The sequence below is a fragment of the Stegastes partitus genome, unplaced genomic scaffold (assembly GCF_000690725.1).
Source record: "Stegastes partitus isolate 25-593 unplaced genomic scaffold, Stegastes_partitus-1.0.2 Scaffold1362, whole genome shotgun sequence".
NCBI classification, from domain to species: domain Eukaryota; kingdom Metazoa; phylum Chordata; class Actinopteri; family Pomacentridae; genus Stegastes; species Stegastes partitus.
The window spans coordinates 1-23,398 of record NW_007579093.1 but is presented as its reverse complement, the minus strand read 5'-3'; the positions used below and the strand labels follow the sequence as shown (position 1 = coordinate 23,398).

Sequence of the window (23,398 nt, the reverse complement as noted above, 5' to 3'; positions counted from 1 at the left end):
CTGCATACACAGAAGAGTCTTGTGTGGAAAAATTGGATTTGTCCTGATTTGAGAAACATCCACATTTACAGGAAATGCATTATGTCAAAGCTTCATTATGCAACAACTAAACCTTCAACTGAGATTATGCAAACAAACCTATGCACACATAGAGGTCCCTAACCTGTCCACCCACACACACATTTCAGAATAAAAGTTCAGGTTCAGCTCCTGCATAGCTGCACTTCACAGCTCTGCTTCGGTGTCAGACTCTACATCAGAGGACTTCACCTGGACGACCATGAAGCTGTTCACCAAAACTCTGATTCTGTGCCTGGCACTTGGCCTCGGTATTGCAGTACCTGCGTGAGTAATAATGAGTTCCACTTATCTGTATGGATTTGTTTGCAAAATAGGTCATTCCTGGTCCCAAAGTCCTTCACTAGTGACATCCTCTTTTATTTGCAACTTTCAAACAGTCAAAGCTCTGTGTAGAATTTGCTTATTAAGGCAAAACATTATAGGTTCATTTTCAAATCTGTCATCAGGTTTCTAACTAATTTGCCTGATCTGTACTAAAACAGCACATCAACATATTAGAGCTGCAACAAAAACTCAATTAATGCAACAGCTGACCAAAAAAACAACAATCTGGAACCATCTGGATATTTAAATAATTGTAATAGTTTTAGAACAACAGCGTCATTTGTAAGCTTTTAAGCTATTCTTCATAATAAAACAGAAAAATATAAACCAGCTATTTATTGACATGTTGTACAACTGACATTTGTTCACATTATTTTGTCCAGCCTCTTGCAACTGTTTTGGACCATTTCAACTTAACAGGATTTTCTCCTCTCAGTTAAGCAGTGGAAAAGTTCGAGTCACCGTCGGTTCATTTCATAAGTATATTTGCTAGTTCACAAAGGTCACCAGTTGGATCAATTGAACAAATCCCAGACTGCTGAGTCATCACATCGCCTTGGTGCTGTGTCACTGATTGACTCACGACTCTGTTTTTGGAAATGAAACGAAATGTGGCGCTGCGCTGAAGTGTAGAAAACTAACGTTGTACAATTTTATCATCCACAGGCCGTCACCTGATTTAGCGGGAAATGGTGGGTTTTTCTTTTTTTACAAACATAGCTGTCTATCACACAGCATCAATCACATCTCTAATGAGCAACGCCGTCATGTGTCTCATGATGTGTATTTCTAGTTTCACAGTTCCATTTACGTTGATGATAACAAGTGTGTTGTTTTTTTCTCTTGGGAGTGAAGATGCTGCTGTGCCAGACAGATGTGCTGGTGTTGAATTTGATGCCATCGCTCCTGATGAGAATGGAGATATGTTCTTCTTTAAAGGTGTGGAGCATTTTGTTTTATCAGGAGTCTCTCTTTACATTGGCTTGCCAATATCCTGACTGTGTCACATTTCCTCAAGTCACTTCAATAAGGTCAGTCTCTTGGTAAAATGACTAAGACAATGAGCTATATTTTCCTATAAAATCCTTCAAGTCCCGTTCCGGTTATTGGTTTAACCCTTAAAGATTCATCTTCGTGTATCATAGTTACATTTTCGTTTTTTTTTTTTTCCCCCAGTGTGAATAATCCTTTTTTTATTTAAAAATGTCTTAGATGTCATTCTGCAGTTGCCTCCTTGTGCAGATCTATGAAGTCTTGAGTTCACTTCTTAACCTACAAATCTGCTGACACTCTGCTCAGCCACTTTACAGAAAGTAGTGATACTGGAGGAATTCAGCCAAACCAGAAACTGTCGAATAGTAACACAGAAAGACCAACCTTAGACGCTGATGGCACGGATTCCTTAGAAACACAGAAAGGACGAATCTGTGTTCGCTGTAGTACGCTGCACTATCATGGCGTTCACTGCTCACTTCACTGATGACATGTCTTCTAGCATGTAAAAAAAAGAGAGAGAGGCATGTACATAAGAGCACAGGGTTAACATATTCATCCAAACTGAATACATGCTCCTCTGACGTTTCCTCCTCAGGTGAATACCTGTGGAAAGGTTTCCATGGTCCTGCTCAGCGTTCCAATGAAACCTTCAAGGAGCTGGATGACATCCATGATATCGGTCATGTTGATGCTGCTTTCCGTATGCACAATACACTAAAACCAGACGACCATGATCACATTTATTTCTTCTTGGTACGATCCACAGAAACCTTTATTAGATTAGGAGACACATAAATATGTTGTACTGACTGTAATCTTGACTTGTTGATAAAATTTCCAGGACGACAGGGTGTTCAGCTACTATAACCGATCTCTGGAGGACGGGTATCCGAAAAAGATGGTTGACGATTTCCCAGGAGTCCCTGATCACCTGGATGCTGCTGTAGAGTGCCCCAAAGGAGAGTGCACAACTGACTCAGTCCTGTTTTTTAAAGGTGTGTTGGCATTTGCTGCAGAAATATTGCAACTGAAAAACTGAAATATTCTTCAACAAATGAGCTCGCTTGACAGAGGAAAATATGATAAAGATAATGCTGCCCCCTACTGGAGGCGATTGGCTACAGCAGGACTAGTTGTTCTCAAATTCTGTAGCAGCTTGAAAGTAAACGAAATAGTATTTACTAGTTACGTTTCTCCTCTTTGGTGCCAAGTTTAACATGAATCAGTGAACTGTAGGAAGATCATATCAGAAGACGTGATTGTAACGTGGTTTAATTAGTCAGCACCATATAAATGATGACATTATAACGAGGTTTGGTAACTGATCGTTTCCCCCACAGGGCAAGATGTGCATGTTTACGATATTGTCACAAAGACGGTGAAAACCAAGACATGGTCCCACCTGCCTCCTTGCACTTCTGTTGTCCAGTGGCTGGAGCACTACTACTGCTTCCACGGACACAACTTCACCCGGTTCCACCCGGTAACGGGAGAGGTGGACCCTGGATACCCAAAGGATGCCCGCCATTACTTCATGAAGTGCCCTAACTTCGGTACGTTCATCAAGAAAACCAATCTAAAAACATCCATATTCAGTAAAAGAAACAGAACCAGAGTGGTTGTGAACTATTTTGTGCAATCTTGTGTTTGCCTGCAGGTCATGGAGGTGATTCCAAAGTCCCTAAATGCAGCGAGATCAAACTAGACGCCATCACCACGGACGATTCAGGCAAAACGTATTATTTTGAAGGTAAAGTTAGACACACAAAAAAAGCAACGTTTATGTGAAATATTGCTTACTGAGCATTGAATTGCATCTAAAGCCAGGAGGTGATTAGCTTAGCTTAGCATAATACAGCCTGGCTTTTGCCCCAGTTAGAAAATACACCAGTAAAATCACAGATAAAATATATTAATTTACATGTTCACTAAAAAATACAGGCCCACGCTTCTTCTTCTCCTTTTTTAAATTTTTTTTTACTGTATTTAAATTAGCAAAAATATTAATATTCTACGGATGTTTTTCTTCTTCATAAGATAAATGAGTGTATATTAAGGACTGAAAAATGATTTTCCCCGTTTTGTTAAACTACAGATAATAACCAGCAAAATCACAGAACAAAGGCAATAACTTACCATCCATCCATTGTCTATACACCTTAGTCCTCACTGGGGTCATGGGGGGCTGGAGTCTATCCCAGCTGACTCAGGGTGAAGGCAGGTTCACCTGGACAGGTAACCAGTCTATCACAGGGCTACACTTAGAGACAGACAACCAAGCACACTCACATTCACACCTGCGGACAATTTACAATCACCAATTAACCTCAGCATGTTTCTGGACTGTGGGAGGAAGCCGGAGAACCCGGAGAGAACCCACGCTGCATGGGGAGAACATGGAGACTCCACACAGAAAGATCCCGGGTGTCCTCACTGGGACACGAACTGGTGACCTTCTAGCTGCGAGGCGACGGTGCTAACCGCCGAGCCCTCATTAACTTACATGTTAATGAAATTGTTCAATCTGCTCAGGTTCTTCCTTCATGCGTCTGGACACCCATCGTGACGGCCTTCACGGCTTCCCAATAACCAGAGCCTGGAAAGAAGTCACCAGCGGTGTGGATGCCGTCTTCTCCTACCAGAACAAAATGTATTTGATGAAGGTAGACCTTAAAGTAACCAGAAAAAAAATCTTCTCCATATCTACGTTGGAGTTGAAATTAAAATCACTGTTGTTGTTGCAGGATGAAAAGGTTTACATCTATAAAGGAGACGCTCGCTACACCCTGATCGAAGGCTACCCTAAAACCCTGAAAGAGGAACTGGGTATCGAAGGACCTGTGAGCGCTTCTTTTCTCTGTCCCAATGAACACACAGTTCATATCATCCAAGGTAAGTACTGAACGTTCAGCTCTTGTTTTTGGTACAGCTTGAATGTTAACAAACCTTTAGAGATATCTAAACGGTCCCATCAGTGATTAACAACCAACTGTACACATATCTCTCCCAACAGGAAACAGGATGCGTGACGTCGACCTCAGCGCCACACCCAGAGCTGTCACCAACGACGTGCCGTTGCCTATTTCTGACATCGATGCTGCTCTGTGTGGTGCTGATGGAGTCAAAGTGTTCAAGGGCGCTCAGTTTTACCAATACGACAGCCCCATGATTCTGGCCATGGGCAGGATACTTGTTGAGCCTCAGAACATCACCTCAGCAATGATGGGATGCCAGGATTAAGAGTCAGGGAAACAAATGAATCCAGATAAACCAACAACACGGAAACAAACATCAATCACAAGTTCAACGGCGAGAAGAGAGCTGTGTGAGCCTCTTATGTAAGATCGTGGGTAAACCCGACCGTCATGCAGTTGAGCTTGACTTTGGTGAATAAAAGCAGAAAAGAAAACTGCAGTGCTGGTGGTTGTGAGTTATTCCATCTTTCTCAGTGATTATTATTTAAAAACTCTCATTATGAAAAGAAAAAGCATCATCTCTGTGTTTTCCGTTTGCATGTGTGAAACTGAGAGTGATCAGAACCAGCTCTGATCATTAAGTGATGTCAGAGATCTGCCACTAGAGGACCTACTGTACAAAGAGAGGAATAATACAAGGCCCACTGTTAAACTACACCAGCATGCAGTACCAACGTCTGACTGAATGTTTAAATATCTACATGATGAGCTTCACGCCCCAAACACTGAGTGAGGAAGAGTCTGCTTTGATTTAGAAATATGAACTTTTCTTTTCATTTCTTTATACAGTACTGAATGTTTGGGAGCCTGTTTCACAAAGACAAGTTTGCCCAGTAAGTCTGGCTTATTTCAGTAAGTCTGACTTATTGTCAGGTTTGTTCTAGATACTGTGATAGACTGGTTACTTGTCCAGGTGTCCCCTGCCTTCGCCCTGAGTCAGCTGGGATAGACTCCAGCCCCCCACCACCCTAGTGAGGATGAAGTGGTGGATAGATGATGGATGGATGGTTCTACATCAGTATTCAGGACGTGATATCAAACATTTAGGCCGATGTTGCATAAAATAAGACTCAATCTAAAATACACCAATAGAGCAACATAGCTTTGATTGTCTCCACCAAGCCCAGGCTCAACCTGGCTCCACATTACCACACATTTGGGGGTCCATAATAGACCGATGTTTCGTCACCCGAGCAGCCCTCCAGACAACCTCTCTAAGCACGCTGACCCTCACCACCATCCCCGTCACCACCTTCAATCATGACACTTGCAAACAGTCCCCATCGCTGTGTGGTGCTTGCTGGTGAAGTTCAAAATGTCCCCCTGACACCCGTGTAGTTCACATCCTGGAATAAATGAACACATTTCATTACGTTTAGCTGCTACTTGCATTCAGTCGATCAGCAGTTTCTTGAAGCCTTTCTCTCTGGTTTTGTTCATAGCAGCTTTCTGACCTTTTTCGGTTATTAGACGTCTGAAACCTTCACATGTTTGGGACATTAAGTGTCGCTTGGTGCCTGTGAACCTCCTGGCTCTCTCTGCACCACTCTGCTGTTTAGTGGATCCATTTGACCCATGCTCAACCTTTAATCCCCACTTTTCACAGCACACTTTGTGAACCAGACGCAGGTACATGAGCTTAAAGTCCTGTTTGTGTCTAAAAAGACATTAGTGTAGTTCACACAGATTTTCACCTCCATGTCGGTGCCCTAAAGGGACATCTCCCCGGATGTCACACCAAACAGGAGCTTGAGTGGTGTAAATGCTTCGTTTTTTTAAGAGCAATTGCCCTCAAAGAGCTTCTGCGGTCTGAACAAACACCGCTGTGGGTTGCTTAAGTGCTGCTCGAATGTGAAAATTAGGGTTAAAAACGTGAACTCTGCCACTAAGAGCATCTGTGGACTGCAGACATACATAAAGGCAGCAAGAGGTTTGATCACTTCTGTAAAGCATCTCTATTCCACCTCTGACAAGCCAAGAACGCAGCAAATCCGAGTAATGCTGGAGAGCAGCTGTGCATGCTGTGACGTAATCCGACGTCAGCACGATGTGTCCGACCTGCACCTTCAATCTATCAGGCAAGTTTAACAGAAAACATTTCGGTGCATAACCACAGTGATGCAGGTGATTCCATCCAGTTTTTACATTTGGCCTCCACATTTAGTTTTTAGTCTACGTCCCTGAAAACACCCATGATGTGCTGCAGCTCAGCCCAGCAGTGCACATATTAAGGCATCTCTGTCAACCATAAATCGCTTCAGAAGTAACATCCATCATAAAAAAAGGGGCAGACGCTTGACTTAATACTCAGCTGAAAAAGGAGCTGCAGTTCTTATAAAGAGATGTCAACGATTTCTAGGACTGAGTGGCAGGTGCAGACTGAAGATCAGCCTGTGTGGAGTCAATTCAGAGTGGATTTTCTGCAAGAAAGGCCTGATGCACAGTCCACTTGGCCCAATCACGTTTCCTTCAGATACACTGTGAAGACTGAAGCAGCGTCGAACCAAAGACGAGTCAGCTGAGAGCAAAGCGCTTGTCAGGCTGTGCAACGACAGAATCACAACACATTTCAGGATGTTTACGTGAAGTCAAACACCTCCATGCTTTCATGAGATGAATGAACTGCTCCAGGCTTATTAATCAGTTTGAATTTAATGACATTTTCTGCAACATCAACGCCAGACTTTACATCTGCACCCTTCAAAAGTCAGAACGACGATTAATTTAGCGTCAATCGCTCTCATTATTACAATATATAGTACTTTCAGTGACTGTCTGCGCTCATATTGGATCATATAGACACACACACAGCAGCCTGCAAGAGTCCAGAGGTCGGGACGGCATTAACAGGCATTCAAGGCCCTTTCACTCCCTGGAGAGGTTTTTGTTCGGCCAAAATCCCCGGGACTTTCAGCAAACATAAAGGAAGCGCTGGCCTCAGCACAGCTTCATGGGCGACGGCATGAGGACACACAGCAGGACGCACGTGCATGTGCACATAGAGACATCAACGCACACACACACACACACACACACACAGATGCACACACACACAGACACAATCACACACACACACACACACACACACACACACAGCCACCGTCGGTGAGGCCAAATGAATAGCTGGACCCATCATCACGATGAGATAATTAACATTTACATTTATTAGCTGATTTAGAAACGGGCACCATCAGATTGTTGTTTCCAGTTAATGCACAGCTGCTGTCAGAGAGACTGTATGGTGTCCCAGAAGGGACAAATCCACAGGTCAGTCCAACAAAAGAGCCCATGCTGAGATGTTTATTCCCAGAATACACAGTGAGCTTTTATATTCAACGTTTTTGTTGTTTGCCAAAGACAGATTTTACTTTCACGAAGCTCAGCGAGACACACTCTGATTCTAAATGCTAACAAACAGGAACAGGTTTTTATTCCTCAAGCTAATGCCCCCAACGTTCTGACTTTCTGTCTTCAGCAGATCGTGCTTCAACAGTTTAAGTGCAAAGTAAGTTATTACTACACTGCAGGATCAAAGACACGTTTCCATCATAGACTGTAAAAGATGAACATACCCTCTAAAAGGTGAAGGCAGCGTGGAAGTGTTTTACACCTGCCTTCTCTCTGACAGCCAACAGGGGGCGACTCCTCTGGGTAAAAAGAGCTCGGACTTCATAGAAGTCGATGAGAAAATGACACTACTTCTCCCTTAAATTATTACCTCAGAAAACAGTTTCAAAATGAATTTATGGTCTCAGTTGGTGGTTTCTAAACTGTTTTAATGCGACATGTTCTTAATTTTGTCAGTTATGGTCGTATTTAGAGTAAAACAGATGATAGAGCAGGGTACATTTTATGTTTTAAATACAACAGTGGTATAATTATTGCTTAAAAGTTATTGGTTTTTTAAAATAATACATCCTTTTATACAGTGTAAACAAAAGCAGGCTTCTTTTTTCAAGTCAGTCAGCAACTGAAGTGACTGCTAGCTGTAATTAGCTAGCTAAGTAGCTAGCTAATTACATAACTATAAGCTAACGCTTAATGAGTTTGTTGAAAACTCAGTCTTCAGACAATTTTTTTATGTTTTCTGCCTAGTTTGTATGAAAATACAATTGCAATTTCCAGTCCTGTTTATATGAAGCTAATAATATGCTAGCTTTAAAATTCCATTAGACTGCAACTATACAATACAGTAGTTAGCAAACCATGCTAATGTTAGCAGCTTTTTTGCAGGAGGATTTTAGCTGACAGTCAGTTGTGTCACATGTTTTTACAACTCATGCTGGACAACTGGTGAAATGGTTTTTGGACCCCAAAGTATCCGAGAACAAACAACAGGTATGGTACAAAAAGTTTATTCAGTGACAGTTCTGTAAACATCTGAGGTAAATGAACATTTACATCAACATGTTCAAAAGGTTCAGACACAAGGCACTTCTCTTCAAAGACAGGCATTTTACAGTGGGGGTCATAACAGGAGTTATTCTTCATTTTTTTTCTAAGTGGGAGTGTTCACCTGCTCATTGGTGCGCCATCGTTATCCCAACACACACCCTCCTTCATTTTCCTTTAGAGGATCTTTAATTCAAGGCACGTCCATTGTGTAAAAACTGGAGGAGCCAAAAGCCTCTTAATCAAGATTCAGGACAGAAAAATCAAATCATTTTAGATTAATTTCTTATCCAAACCAACTTTGTTTGCATTATTTCCATAAATAAACAAAAACATGTTGATGTCCCTCCTCGTAGGACAGCCTCTGGGACTTTTCTTCTTCATATTATCATAACTTAGTGTGCAAATCTTTACCGACATACTGAAGGTACTAAGAACAGCTCGGCTCTTAACAAGGTTATGGAAGAAAAAAAAAAACATTTCACCAATAGAAAGAAGTCAAATAAACCTTGTTTCAACAATCTTTTAGAGACAAAGTTCAACAAAATGTGTTTCGTCAATGGGTTGTAAAGCTGATCTGGTGGTTAGAGTCCATCATGTGTTGTGATCTCTTTGGCACACATCGTATTGCTTTGGTAAAAATCTTTCTTTGGGTCCTACACATCATAGCTAGCGACATCTTTACTAAGAATAGATTTCAGCTGCTGTCGTGTGCTGAACTCGTTTATTGCCACCGAAGCTTCATCAGACTTGTAAACAAGAGACACCGTCCACAAACAGCGAAATGTGCCGCCTCTGTTTCATCCTGTCTGGTCAACATGAGCTGTCGTTAACTAAACTAATGTGTTGCAACCAGCATGCTTTGCTTTTCATTTGTAAACTCATCCTGTGTTGGTTTGTGCAGTTTGAAATCGCTGATTTTAAAACTTTAAATGCTCAAATCATAGCAGCACCACAGCATAGTCGATGGATGTTTTGTCTGGTCGTAGCAGGAAAAGCATAAAAGGAAGAACTATATAAAATGGAAATAGCCTCCAATAGCCTGACAAATGCAGCTAAATGCAGAAGTGTCTTAAATAAACATGCATTCTTTCTGGCAGCAGTCAGGGGACAACTGTACCGTCTGCTACGAGAAGCTGGACCGCATAGAAGTCAATGAGAAAACGACCCCACGTCTCCCCTGATTCATGAGTTTAGTAAACATCCTCCTGTTTAGTTCATGGTGTCAGTCACTAGTCTCAGATCTCATCAGTACAGATGTTTGGTTTTTTTAAATCATGGTCCCAATTTGGAGTAAACAGACGAGCTGTTAAAGAACGCTGTATATCGTAGTCAATAGTCCACTAGCGGATCGCCTTGTTGAGTCCTTGAGCTCTCAGTCAGACCCACGCCTCACTTGTCACGAATTATTTCAAAAGATCGACACAGCGATGGCCAACGTCGCCTTCCAAACCCGAACAAATGGGGGACAGTATACGCCCATAACTGATGATTTTTAAAAAGCGTGGAGCTCCAGTTCACACCAAACAGGTGTGGAGTGGTACACGTCTTCATTTACTGAGACCACTGGTTTTTATTTATACCTAAAAAGTTTAAATGTTTTAGAGCAAATTCCAGATTGTCACTAAGGCAGATGAGTGAACGGAATGTGTTTGATATGATTGAAATACATGAGCATTGTTTAAGGCACTTAGAGATTTGCCTGCTGCAATAAAACGTCGACTGCATCACGGCTGTAGCACCATCTCCATTTCAGTAGCGATGTCGTGTGTTATGTGGCTGATGGTGAAACACGATGAGACCTGAGGCCTCTTCTACCAGCTCAGCACCACGGAGTCCAACAAATAAGGTCACGCTAGACGTCACAGGATGGTGGTTATCACCTCGTTAAGCAAACCCAGGACTTCTGAATCGAGCACCTTCACATTAAAGATGATGAAGTGGTGCTGGCACCAGACGATCCAACACGGCCAGGTCTACGGCTGCATACGTCTCACAATCAGAACAAACCGTATTCCTAAACCACTGTAATGGATTTAAGAATATAATGCAGCAAAGCTACTGCAGCCAAAGCAGGAAGGAATACTGGCACAGAATCACCACAAGGCTTCTCAGGATCACTGCGCCAAATGAAGCATGATTAGATTTGACTCTAATTACAATTAACATGTTGCTGAGATGGATCCTGAACCTGGTCTCCTTCTAACACTTTCTACTGAACATGAAACATTAAAAATGTGTAATTTTTGTCCTCTTTCACCCAGTGTGAGCTTCATTATTGGACAGCGAGTGTGCCGACCACGCCCCTCACTGACTCCCATTATATCTGAGCCCCAGAGTCTCTAACCTGCCATCAGACCTGAATAATTCACATGACAACACATCAGCTTGTTCACAACTAGACTGAGCTTCAGGCGGTGAAATCATTTTCCCGACACAGCTCCGAGGGCTGCTGCTCCTCTATCTGATTGGCTGATTGGTACTGTCTAAACTTTCAAAGTAAAAGCTCAAAGATGTCAGAAGGCACTGATTGGAGTTTGAGAAACATGTCGGCTTTTCAAAATAAAATGTGCTTCTGTAAGTTATACCTTTTGTATAATTAGAACAAGACACAGCTGCATCGGCACATTTACAGTTTCTTCAGAAATGTTGTGAAGAACATGACGAATTTCGATCATAATCATGTTTTCTGCTTTCATTTGGTTATTTTCATCAAAGTGTTCAAACACATGATCTTTGGTGTGATCTAGCAACTGTTGTTTTCAAGTATCTTAATTACAATTAAGTCATATTTTGCTCAGAGAGAAACACAAAAATGCACAAACCCAACGCACAGGTTGCCCCAAACCACTCTCCCTTGTTATCAGGATATATTTTTATTCCTGATGATTAAAATCGAATAAATTAAACTTATTGGGAAGTTGAGAACTATTCCTGTATGTTTTTTTCTTTTTTTTCTTTTGGCAGGAATTAATAAGTAAAACAGGGAAAGTGAACACGTGGGATGAGAAATGAAAGGTAACAGTTTAAGATCGTATTGCTTTCTTGTTTTTTCCAAAAAAAAAAAAAAGTCTAAAAGCTACAGTTTATTCTACAGCTCATCTAGATAATTAACCTGGAGTCCTCCCATACAGCCCGGCCAGGAGGAGCTCCACAGGTCTGTAACACACTGCAAGCACAATCATCAGAAAGAAGGTTTTAATGCTCCGTTTAAGCTGCAAAGCCTCAAACTGTTTAGTAAAGAACACAATAAAATGTGTTTGTAGCCCTATCATTTGGCCCGCCTCGTCTAACACAGGGGGTTTGGGCCGCTGTCAGAAAAGCTCTTTTGATTCTCGATGAAAGTTGCTCCAAATTGCAGCTTAATCAGAGACAAACTTTTTTAAAAATGTAGGTAGTTCTGTATAACATCCGGTGGTGCATATCGATACTAAAGCTCAGTATGTATTTACATATTTATATACTTTATATAATTTACCCTGATGTAACTGCAGAGATGTCATTTTATAAACACGGAAACAGGATTAAGGTACCTAAATACACACACATCTACACACACACACACACACACACACATCTACACACTCACACTCACAGCCTGTGAAGCCTAAGGACTACGTCTCAGGGTGGGACTGCTCTATCGCTGCTCTCTGGCCGTCTGCTGCGTCCTAACACCGGTGCGTCCCTCTCGTCATTGAAACTACAGGCCGGGTGTGAGCGACACACGGAGACGGACGAGTTCCACGGACCCACGGACCCACGGACCCACGGACCCACGGACCGATCGGTTCCATCATCACGTCACAAGAAAAAGAAAAAAATAAAGAAACAAAAAGTGCAAACCTCTCCTCGTATGTCTCCCAGCGAAGAAACAAAAGAAAGATGAAAATAAAAGAATATAGTATTGCTGCCTCTACGCTCCAAAACTTATTAGTCAGTCCAATCATCATCATCATCATCATCATCATCATCATCACTATAAGCCTTCCTTATTCGTGTCTGTGCTGGTTATATGCATACTTTAGTGTGTGTGTATGTGTGTAAGTGTGTGTGTTTGCAATTCTTCCTTTTCCTCCTTCTTCAAGGAGACGTGAGAGTAAGGCCAGAACAGGAAGCAGTAGGCCTCGTTCTTCTCTTTGTGCCGGACAGGGAAGCGTTAACACACTGAGACCGAGGTGCTGTGACACACCCTCTGGCAGCCATGTTGGAGATCTGTAGCAGCTGACTGACGAAATGCTGGTCGTGTTGCTTAAAGTAATCATTTTAAAATATATGTGTTTTTATATGTAGAGTGTTAAATAATATGATGAATAATGTCTGCATGGTAGAGTGTGAGTGTGTGTGAGTGTGTGTGTGTGTGTGTGTGTGTGTGTGTGTGTGTGTGTGTGTGTGTGTGTGTTAGCTACACTGCCAGGTCATCAGGGCGAGCTCGGACACCACTGCTCTTGTTGACCCGACTTGGCTTCCGGATGTCTGTCCCGGCGGCTGCAGGAGGCTGATGCATCTCTGCCCTGGTCACCACGGTGAAGTCGTCGTGCTGGACCAGGCAAGGCGCCGCGGCGACGGCGTCGTCCTCGTCCATCGACGTCTCGTCCGGTGTGAGGGCTGAAAGAGGAGTGTTGCGAGGAAGTGTGGGACATGTGGTGCGTTGCTCCTCGTCCGGAGGTGGCGGGGTCTCCTCCTGAGGAGAGGAGGACGCCGAGGTGGGGGGCGAGGGGAGAGGAGGAGGGTAGGAGGAGGAGGAGTTCTTTCCGTTCAGACTGTGGAGCTCCAGCGTCATGTTGCTCCAGTTCTGCTCCATGGCTGCCAGCTGTCCATGGCTTCCGATGCTCACCCTCTCACGGCTGCTGTAAAAAGAAGCAGGCAAGGCCTCCAGCAGGAGCTCGTCTGAGCGCAGTGCATCCATCTTGAATCCAGCAGGTACAGGGGCGGAGGCCAGGTCAGGGTTTAGGGAGATCACTGTGGGGGAGGACTCGGTTGGGCTGTAGGCTCCCTCCCCGGCTGCTCCGGCCCTCACCACGCTCACAGTGGCGTACGTTGGCAAACAGTTGAGCACCGATGGAGAGGTCTGCTCAGGAATCGTCTCTGCGTCTCCACGTTCGTCTCCACTGAGCTGCAGCGACTCACTGTCGGGTACAAACTCATTGGTAACGCCCTGTTTGACCTTCTTCCAGCCCAGGTGGTAGATCTCCAGCAGGTTGAGGACCAAAGAGACACAGGCAACCACCAGCATGAAGATGATGAAGATCGTCTTTTCAGTCGGCCTGAGACAACAAAATAAAAGAACATTTACTAAACAGGAAACAGGAAAATGAAATATGACAAACCAAACATAAATACAGATTTTTTGCAGTTTAAAATGACAAAAGCAGTTCTCCAGTCATAGATCAGTGGCTGCACCATGGCAGGCAGTCTGTCTACGTATGAAGTGGTGTGCATGTAGCTGCTGTAGGAAGGACAACCAGCATCCAAACCATGAGAGAGAAACTTAAACGCATTTAAACTGTGTGTTTATATGCTCTGTCATTACCACATATAATCCGCAAAGCTTTCATGTGTATATTTAGCATAAACAACCAACATCTTTTAACTCTTTCCATGCCAGAAAAACTATGCATTTATGGTTTCTTAGTCCTGTTCTGTGTTTAATAAGGGTCATGAATATACAGTTAATCAAATCTGCCAGCAACACCGGACAGGTCTGGATAGAAACATAATGTCTGAAATCACTGAACCGTTGTGTCAAAGGTTTCTAAATATTTCAGGTGTTTAATCTGAAACTGTTATGACTGTACAACATGAGCAACAAACTGACAGGTGTAGGAACAGTGATGATCATGTTGGGCTTCAGCTGTGGTCAGTGGAAGAGTTTTAGGTAAAAGGAGCAGAAAAATAGAAACAGAGAAACAAGGGACACAAATGATAAAACGGGCATTTGAGCCTCTATGATGCAGAGGAATAAAACCATAACTTCTAACCTGGAGATGAAGCAGTCCACAGTATTAGGGCAGGGCCAGCGGCCACATTTATAGAGCGGCCTCAGGTGGAAGCCATACAGGAAGTACTGTCCCAAGATGAAGCCCACCTCAAACAGAGTCTTGAAGATGATGTTGAAGATGTAGGTCCTCAACAACGCCCCGCGGATCCGGATCTTCCCATGCTCATCGCGGATGGGGGGCTTCTCCTTTTTCCCACCACCTCCTCCTCCTCCGTCACCGACTCCATTGTGATAGAGGGGGTCGTGGTCCTCCTGGTGCCGTCCGGCCTTCCTGAGCTCCTCCTCCCTCTCCCTCCTCTTCTCCTCCATGCGGACGATGTGGAGCACATGGCCCAGGTAGATGAGGGTGGGCGTGGAGACGAAGATGATCTGCAGCACCCAGAAGCGGATGTGGGAGATGGGGAAGGCCTCGTCGTAGCAGACGTTCTCGCAGCCGGGCTGCTGCGTGTTGCAGGTGAAGTCTGACTGCTCGTCGCCCCAGACCTCTTCAGCTGCTGCACCCAGCACTAAGATGCGAAAGATGAAGAGGACAGTCAGCCAAACCTGGAGAGGAAGAGCAGAGGGGTTAGAAAACAGAGCAGTTAGATGATGGAGGGCAGATAGCTTCAGCTGGAATAATGCAAATAGGCTCCTTGGTGATCTTTGACCCTTTACTTCAAGTAGCACCTTCAGAAGCTGTTTGTCTGATCTGTTCTGATTAAAACCGGGTCTTTAGAACATTGTTAAGCTGTGGCTAAAGTAGTACGACTGAGGATGATGTAAAAGCCATCAAAAGTCTGGAGGTAGATGTATTATATATTAAATAATCAATACCTTTCCGATCACAGTGGAGTGTTCTTGAGCATTCTCCAGCAGTCGCCCTAGAAAGCTCCAGTCACCCATGCTTCACTCGATTTTCTAGCCTGAAGACAGAGAGACAGAAACAAGAGTCTGTGGTGAACAACCAGGAAGTTCTGGTAATGAATTACTGACTGAAAAGAAAATGGGGGAAGAAGATTTTGTACTTGAACATATTGAAATACCAACGTCCAATATCTTAGAACTTTTTCCATGCAGGAAAAAGAAGCATTCATGGTTTTCTTAGTCCTGTTCTGTGTTTATTTAAAGGTCGTGAATGTATAGTTTAATTGTAAGAGGCTTAGTGATTAGAGTTAGGCTTATTTTATTCTATCCATCTATTTAGCCTGGAAATTTGGAATTAGTTCTTCATCTGAAAGCCACAAAAGTCTTCACAGATACGAGAACGAGAAGCACTGTGGTGACGACGGGGATCTCTGGAGCTTCATCCTCATCCGGCACTCAGTTATTCAGTAATAGTAGCTCTTAGCCAAACTATAACCAACACCTGCGCCTTACTCTGCCTCGGCATAATTGGAAAATTACTGTCTTAAACGCTGGTCAACAGGCATTTTACCAACACAATTACAGAAAACAAGGCAGCTGTCCCGACTATTAGAGAAGCTCTGGCCATGTGAGAATAAGACAACGTTCACAGCAGCCACGTTAGCGCTAACTGGAAGAAAGAAAAACACTTTAGAGTTAAAAATGACTCTGGAATGTATTAAAGAAAAGAAAACCAGACTTACTAAAATATTGTTGTGTTGTCAGTGAGAAATCCATCGACCAGAGATCAGAAGAAATCTGTATCTGGAAGGAGAGACACAACGCTCTGATCAGATCCCCAAGAATCAAACCCGGGTTTTAGAAACTCGGATCAATAATGATTTAGTTTCCATACCTGAACATTTTGTAACTCTCTCTAATTACAAACTGGGCAGTGGAGATGATGCTCAGTACATTTAAAGCCTCCTCTGCCTTTAAAACTGTTTCCAGGCTGCAGCTTTTATAAATGACTGGACAAACGTTTGAGGACGTTTGGATTGTTCCAGACATCTTTACCATAATTCCTCTGTGGCTTCAGTGTCTCTCTATGACTCTATGGTGCTGAGATCAGGAGGAAACACATGAAGCCAGACTTGTTGAAGATGACTGATTGTGTGTTTGGGCTTGTTGTCGTGCTGCAGAATGAAGTTGGGAACCATCAGGTCACTCCCTGATGGTGCTGCATGATGAAATATGAAATCTGGTGAGCTTCAGCCATATATGCAGTGGCCAGTATGTCCCCCTGGCTGACACATCAGTCCAGTTCTAACACTAGATTGCTCTTTATCCTCTGTAAAGACAGACCAACTGTGTCATCATGTGTGTAAATGCATGCAGGAAAAACTCCCTCATGCATTTGCTGCACAGTGTACATTTGCTCACAGATGTGTAAGTGTTTGTGTGCACAAGCGTGTGCACGGCCGGCCGGTTCGTGGACAAAGGCCGGCCATCTGTGGGAAGTGAATGAGTGGATAACGGGTCGTCCCTGTTGAATGCCGGACTCATCACATCCCAGGAATGCTGAGGGGGGCAAATGTTTGCCCGGGATTCACCGATATGAGCACACACAGACATGAACACACTCTGACAGTTACAGTAGCGTCCTCTGCTGTGTGTGTGTGTGTGTGTGTCTGAGCCACCAGGAGGCCGCCGACAGCGTGATCACCTGCCAACAGGGGATATGCTAAATAAAAAACCTGATTCCCCCTCATGAGAAGCAGCAGACTGATGAAACAGCTGGGACACGATTAAAATATTACAGTCGTGATGCATACAGTTAAAGTTTCAAAGCCTGTCTGCTAAAGCCGGCTCTGAACACTGTGTCTGAAGCCGTACAGTTGAATCCCGGCCAGCGAATGACGGGGCCACGCAGCCGTCTATAGATACATGAATCCATCAGCGGCGTGTGTACATGTACATGATGTGTTGACGTGATGAAATACCATCTGTCACGGCGGACAATGGAGAAGCTGCCAGATGGACATTGTCCTGGCTGCTGTGTGCTTTCGATGGATCAGAGGTCTTTGTGCTAAAACAGCCCAAACAGTTAACTCTTGGCCTGCCGTGTGCACCCCGAAACCCTTTTCAAGATGTGCAGACAGTCGCACAAAAGACAGTTCTGCCCATTAATCAAGCAGCTTATGGTGCATCCACAAACATTCTGAGGTGTTTAGATGAGACTCGCTTACATCTGGTCACGACTCCATGCATGTAAATATGAGAAATGTTCATTGTGGAAGAAACGATTCCACACACTGATAAGAGCTCAGACTCACTCAGTCTGTGTGTCAACGTGCAGAAAAACGCCTCAAAGTGAAAATAAATGTGCATAAAGTTTGTAAAGCTACATGCTGTTTTTGTAAAGATGGATAAAGTTGCACAAACTATGTGTCACGTCGCCAAAGATGTGCAAAGATTTGTAAAAAAAAAAAAAGTGAATGAAGGAGCACGACGGTGTGCAATGTACAGAAAAGTGCAGCAGGTGTGAGCAGATATCAGAGAGTAAAGACGTCCACGTGTGAGCAGCAGAACACACGACTGGAAAAGAAATGTGCATAAATAAAAAAACTGAGTGGACGAACTCAAGCATCATCAAGGTTTGGGCCCCAAGAGAGCAACATGATGGATCAAAGGTCCAGCAGAAAAAGGGAAAAACAGAAATAATCAGTTCAACAAACAGCTAGTGATGAAGGAAAACTTCAGTCTGCTTGTTGCACTGATGATTGAAAGTCATCTAAAGCAGATCAACAAGTAGAAAACCTGTAGGAACCTGTGTCCTGTCATGTTAACATTAAACATCTACAGATGGACAACCAGACACAGTTTCTACTGAACCAGGAAGATAAAGTGTCAGGAGGACGTCCTGCAGGTTGGTCTGCTCCACTACAGAAGACTGGTTTAAACAACAGTTTGTTCCTGCAGCTTTACCAGGTTTAGCTTGTTTGAATAAATAACAGCACATCTCATGAGGCCTCCAAACATCAGAGTTTTACCATCTGGTCTAAAAGCTCTCAAGTGATTCTGGTGTGATGCTGAGCCTTGGTCTGGTCTCTCCCACAGGGGAGTGAACGCAGCGTGAGAGGTGCTGATAATCCAGCAGGTGGAAGGATGATAATCCCTCCTCTTCCCTCCCCCTTCAGCATCACCCAGCCTCCAGCTGCTTACCGCCTCCTCTGAAACACGTCTCCCTGCCGGCGGCGCGCTTCTTCCCGTCACTCCTTCTTCTTCTTCTTCTTTCTTTTAGTCCCGCGGGTGGGCTCCAGGCAACCGGGAGAGGTGAGGTTGGTGGGAGAGGAGGGGGGAGGGAGAGAGAGAGACACAGAGAGAGAATGGCACGGAGCTCCGGAGAGAGAGGGGGAGAGAGTTTCAGAAAAAAAAAGACGGGCGGCTGGTCCGGTGTGACCCGCGAAGGCGAAGCGCAGCGGCTGCGTCCCGCGTGCCCCGAGGCCACTGTCAGTGTCCGCGTGCGGGGGCGCACGAGGGGGGATACGTGCTTGTGTGCGCGTGCATGTATGCGTGGGTATAGACGGGGGGCAGAGACCGACATCCCATCATCAACCTGCACAGCGCTCCATTCAGTCCAACATGACCATTGATCTGCTGGTAGAAGCTCCTCTGGAGCTCCAGCTGCTGCAGCAGCAGTGGGCTCATGTTGGGCTGCTGGTGGAAGAAGCTCGGCTCATAGTCAGCAGGAGGCCAACAGCTACCCGGGAAAAGTGAGAAAACATCTGGCAGCAAGGATACCAGAAAAAACACGTTAAATAATGATGGAATATTATAACCTTCAGCAACTGCAAAAAAAAAGCTGTGAAAATAACAGTAAATACATGCAAAATAATATTTAAGCAGGTTTAACTGCTGTAAAAAATTTTTTTTTTTAAACAATTATTATTTTGAGAAACAGGGGGCAAAAATATTTAGATTTTTTTCGGATGTAACAGCTGGATATTAAACAACTAGGCAGGATGATGTTTAGCAACAGGATAAAATCTACCCTGTAAAACAAACAAACAAAGTATAAAAACAATAAAATCTAGCAGGAAGGGCACCAAATAAAAATATGCTTAAAAAAAAAGCAAACAAACAAATACAAAGTGTGAAAGTTCAGGGCTGAAGGTTCAGACAGGTGTAAAAATTACTAACATTGTTAAATTCTAAATCTACAGAATATTTCTTTCCAATATAAGTAAGACTAACATGATAAATATATAATTTACCAGACATTATTCATGCTAATGTCCATTAAAAAAAAATGAAGGTAAAGTTTAAGTTTTCTACTGGATCAATGGAGTTTGACGTGCTCACCAGCAGAGGGCAGCAGAGTCCACACAGTGCTCCATCACCACCTGTAGTAGATCAGATTATATCACCTGTCCTGTTCACTTCTTAACTTTCTTCTGTCTTGTGTTTTTATAACTTTCAGTGTGAAGCAGCATCTCTGGAAATGTTCAAACAAACACACAAAGCTCTCATATGGAAATCACTGCCAATGGCATCCTTTAGTTTTGCATTTATATTAAGTAATATACATCCTGTGGTTAGGGATCTATTTGTTTATTTCTCCCATTTAATTGTGTGATTTACGATATGAATGTGAGGATGCTGTGTTTAAGTAGATATTTAGGTCATTGCAGTGCATCAGTTGGGAAACATAACGTCACAGGTTACCAGAGGACCCAGAGCCCGACATCATTAGTTAGAATTTTACAGTGAAATCAAAGTGCAGGTGACAAAATAACACAAACTCCCAGGAGGCAAGAGATAACACATAAAGCTACAGGTTGAGACGCAACATGAACTACCGGCTGAGCAACGACACTGAGCAAAGCAAAGAGAGGAAAAAAAACTTTGGCAAGCAGGAAAACCAGACGGCTAGTTCAGAGTCCAGAGGTTCTGGCAGCAGAAACAAGAAGAGAATGATCCAAAGAGAAGAACAAAGGATAGAAAGGGAACCAGTGTTAGCGTGGCAGAGAGTGAGGCCTGACCTGGGCTTCATGGGAGAGGTGGCTGGAGGCAGGTGAGCCTCTGTGCAGGTGTGGACACTTGCTGCTGATGAGGCAGCTGATCAGGACAAATGTATTCATAGCCTCCCATTAAAGAAGGAAAGACATGTGACGCTGGTGTGTGACTGATCCTTGGAACAGTCAGGGATCAGTGTGTTCAGTGAAACTAGCAGACAAACCAAAACAAAGATAAGAAGAAACTTTATTTGAGAAGTGAGAACTTGTGAGTGTGTTTCTATTCAATGAACTGTTATTCAATGAATCCATGAAAAGTACAACCATGTGTGTGTGTGTGTGTGTACACAGTATACAGAGTGTGTAGCTGCTAGTGAACCCTCACACATCTCCTCATGCAGTTTTCTTTCTGCCCAGTCGATGGAACTTTGAACCATCTGTGTTCGTCTATTGTTGCATTAGTTAGAACCCTAATGTAAGAATAGACAACACGTGATCACATCGTCCAGCTGCTCTACGAACAACGCTTTGGTACAAATTATTGACATCCGGTCTTTAAATACAGTCTAGAGTCGCTGACATCCTCTCCACCCCTTGAATGTTTCATTTCAACAATCCGGGTTTCACAGAAAATTTCACTTTGATTTCATTCAACGTGCTCACTTGTATTTACACTGACGGCTCATTCACATGTGCTCCACTTGGAACTATGCAGCTTTACAGTGTATTCAGTCTCTGGATCCGTCCTGTTGCTCCTCAGGTTGAGACAAGTGACCTCTGGTTGGTCTTACTCTGCGTTCTGTCCCTGCTGGCTCTCCTCTCCCTCTGACCACACAGAGCCCTGCAAGAACAAGGTTTGCATAATTTGCTAATACAGACGAAGAGCCTGAAAGCTGTGACCGCCGTCGACACGCTTTGCAATTCTAACGTCGACAAAAACATTAATCGATCAAATAATTAGGAAATCAATCAGTTGATTAATCACCTGACTGTCTGACTGAGTAATACTTCTACCTAGTGACAGCCTTGGCGACAAGATACGCGAGTTCGGCCATGTTAAGGACCATGCAGATGGAGGAGGCCGTGGCCATGAAAACAGTGAAGATGGTTTTCTCTGTGGGCCGTGAGATGAAGCAGTCGACCAGGTTGGGACACGGCCACTGGTCACACTGCACCAGCCGGGGCATCTGGAAGCCGTCGTACACCACATACAGGGCGTACCTGCAGAGAGACACACCGAGTGCTTAGACCACCGAGGCCGTGTGATAAACTGACTGATGATAAGAATCGCAGGTCTTACATGAATCCTCCTTCAAACAGCAGCCGGAACAGCAGGCTGCAGGCGTACGTCCACCACAGAGCTCCGGCTATCGGGAGTCTGCGCTTCTTCAGAGCCTCCACCTCCTCCTCCTGACCCTTGTTGCTGAGGAAACCAGCTCTGCCAGAACTCTGTGGCACAGGACGGACAGAACAAATCAGCATGAAAGAAAGTTAGACGTGACATGACTGCCTTCAGGCTTTGGTTTTGATTTTCACTGTTTGTTTTCCCTCCTTCCTGATCGTTTGCTCCACCTCATTCATGTGTCTTGCTTCCTCATTACTTCTCTGTGTAGATATGTGAGATGTGTTTCCTGCATCGATCTGCTCTGCATGTCTTTATGATCTTCATTTTCTTGGATTTGTTGTTTTCAGTTAAACGTAGCCTGAGTTTGTCCCTGGACCTCCAGCCTCTGTTCTCTGTTCCCTCTGACCTCCGTTAACCCTTCAGTAAGTTTCTGACTAAAGTTAGTTTGTGTTGTCTGGACTTCCTGCCTTGTGTATCTGCAATTGGCTCGTTTCCCAATTAGCCAGAAGCACATGACGATAATAAAAACACACGTCTCAGGATATGAGACAAGACTTCAGGTGTCAACACGACACGATACACAAGGAGAGAAGATCAGAGACGACACCAGACGAGACATCAGGTGACAAGATGAAGGACACAACCTGACAAAAGTGAAGACATGACCTGAGAAGACAGGTGACGTCATCAGAGGATAGGACATGACAAGATAAGACATGTGGTGACTAGATGAAAGACATGAGATGACAAGTTAAGACAGCCAACAAGACACAACCAGTAAAGACATGACATGCAGAGACACATGTTGGACATGAGAGTCCTTCTATCACATGAGATGTAAGGACATGGAGAGGACACAACATTACATAGACATGGGACAAGTTTTTTTACGGCATGACATCAGGACATAGTAGGAACCCAGAGGATATGGCATAACATCACAGTCCATGAAACACCACCAGGTCTCTCACACAGACCTGCATGAGCCTCTTCTTGTCTTTGTGGTTCCGGTAGGCCACGTACATGGCGACCAGGAGTGTCGGCGTGGAGACGAAGACCAGCTGAAGACACCAGAGACGGATGTGGGAGACGGGAAAGAACTGATCGTAACAGACGTTCTCACAGCCAGGCTGGAAACAAAAACACACACAAATACGACATCTGATCAGCTGATCCCTGTTCCAGTGAGGTCACAGGTCAGTGAGTGAACAGTGCCGCAGATGGAGGGTGGTGGGATTCACCAGGCTCCTGGTTCAGGACGTTATTATTCATGTCTCTGTAATGTGTGAGCATCAGAGATGACAGTGACATTTGTGTTGTATATCTGCCATTAAAAAGCCGTTACAGACGACACTGAGTACAAACAGAACAGTTCACTGAAGATTTAGGTCAAAGGTCTGCGGTTGTGGTTTTACATCAACCAGCAGGGATTGGTTCGACAGGTCCA

General features: G+C 44.0%; 3 protein-coding genes across 3 annotated transcripts; 1 reads left to right on the top strand and 2 right to left on the bottom strand.

The window, feature by feature from the left end:
* Positions 1-225: 225 nt before the first annotated feature.
* Positions 226-4,815, top strand: hpxb (hemopexin b). The gene is made up of 10 exons (XM_008298941.1): positions 226-345; positions 1,072-1,097; positions 1,261-1,344; positions 1,997-2,154; positions 2,243-2,396; positions 2,742-2,954; positions 3,059-3,151; positions 3,934-4,064; positions 4,146-4,293; positions 4,415-4,815. The coding sequence occupies exons 1-10, from the start codon at positions 281-283 to the stop codon at positions 4,639-4,641; spliced, it is 1,299 nt and encodes a 432-aa protein (XP_008297163.1). The 5' UTR covers positions 226-280; the 3' UTR covers positions 4,642-4,815.
* Positions 4,816-13,170: 8,355 nt separating this feature from the next.
* Positions 13,171-15,648, bottom strand: LOC103370038 (gap junction alpha-3 protein-like). Its single transcript, XM_008298940.1, has 3 exons — positions 15,580-15,648; positions 14,747-15,309; positions 13,171-14,032 (listed from the first exon to the last, which is right to left on the bottom strand). The coding sequence occupies exons 1-3, from the start codon at positions 15,646-15,648 to the stop codon at positions 13,171-13,173; spliced, it is 1,494 nt and encodes a 497-aa protein (XP_008297162.1).
* A 5,225-nt stretch (positions 15,649-20,873) lies between these two features.
* LOC103370049 (gap junction beta-6 protein-like) lies at positions 20,874-23,081 on the bottom strand (the record flags this gene model as incomplete). Its single annotated transcript, XM_008298951.1, has 4 exons — positions 20,874-21,447; positions 21,621-21,827; positions 21,907-22,055; positions 22,929-23,081. Coding segments are annotated over 4 exons (594 nt in total), but the record flags the coding sequence as incomplete, so codon positions are not given.
* Positions 23,082-23,398: the final 317 nt, after the last annotated feature.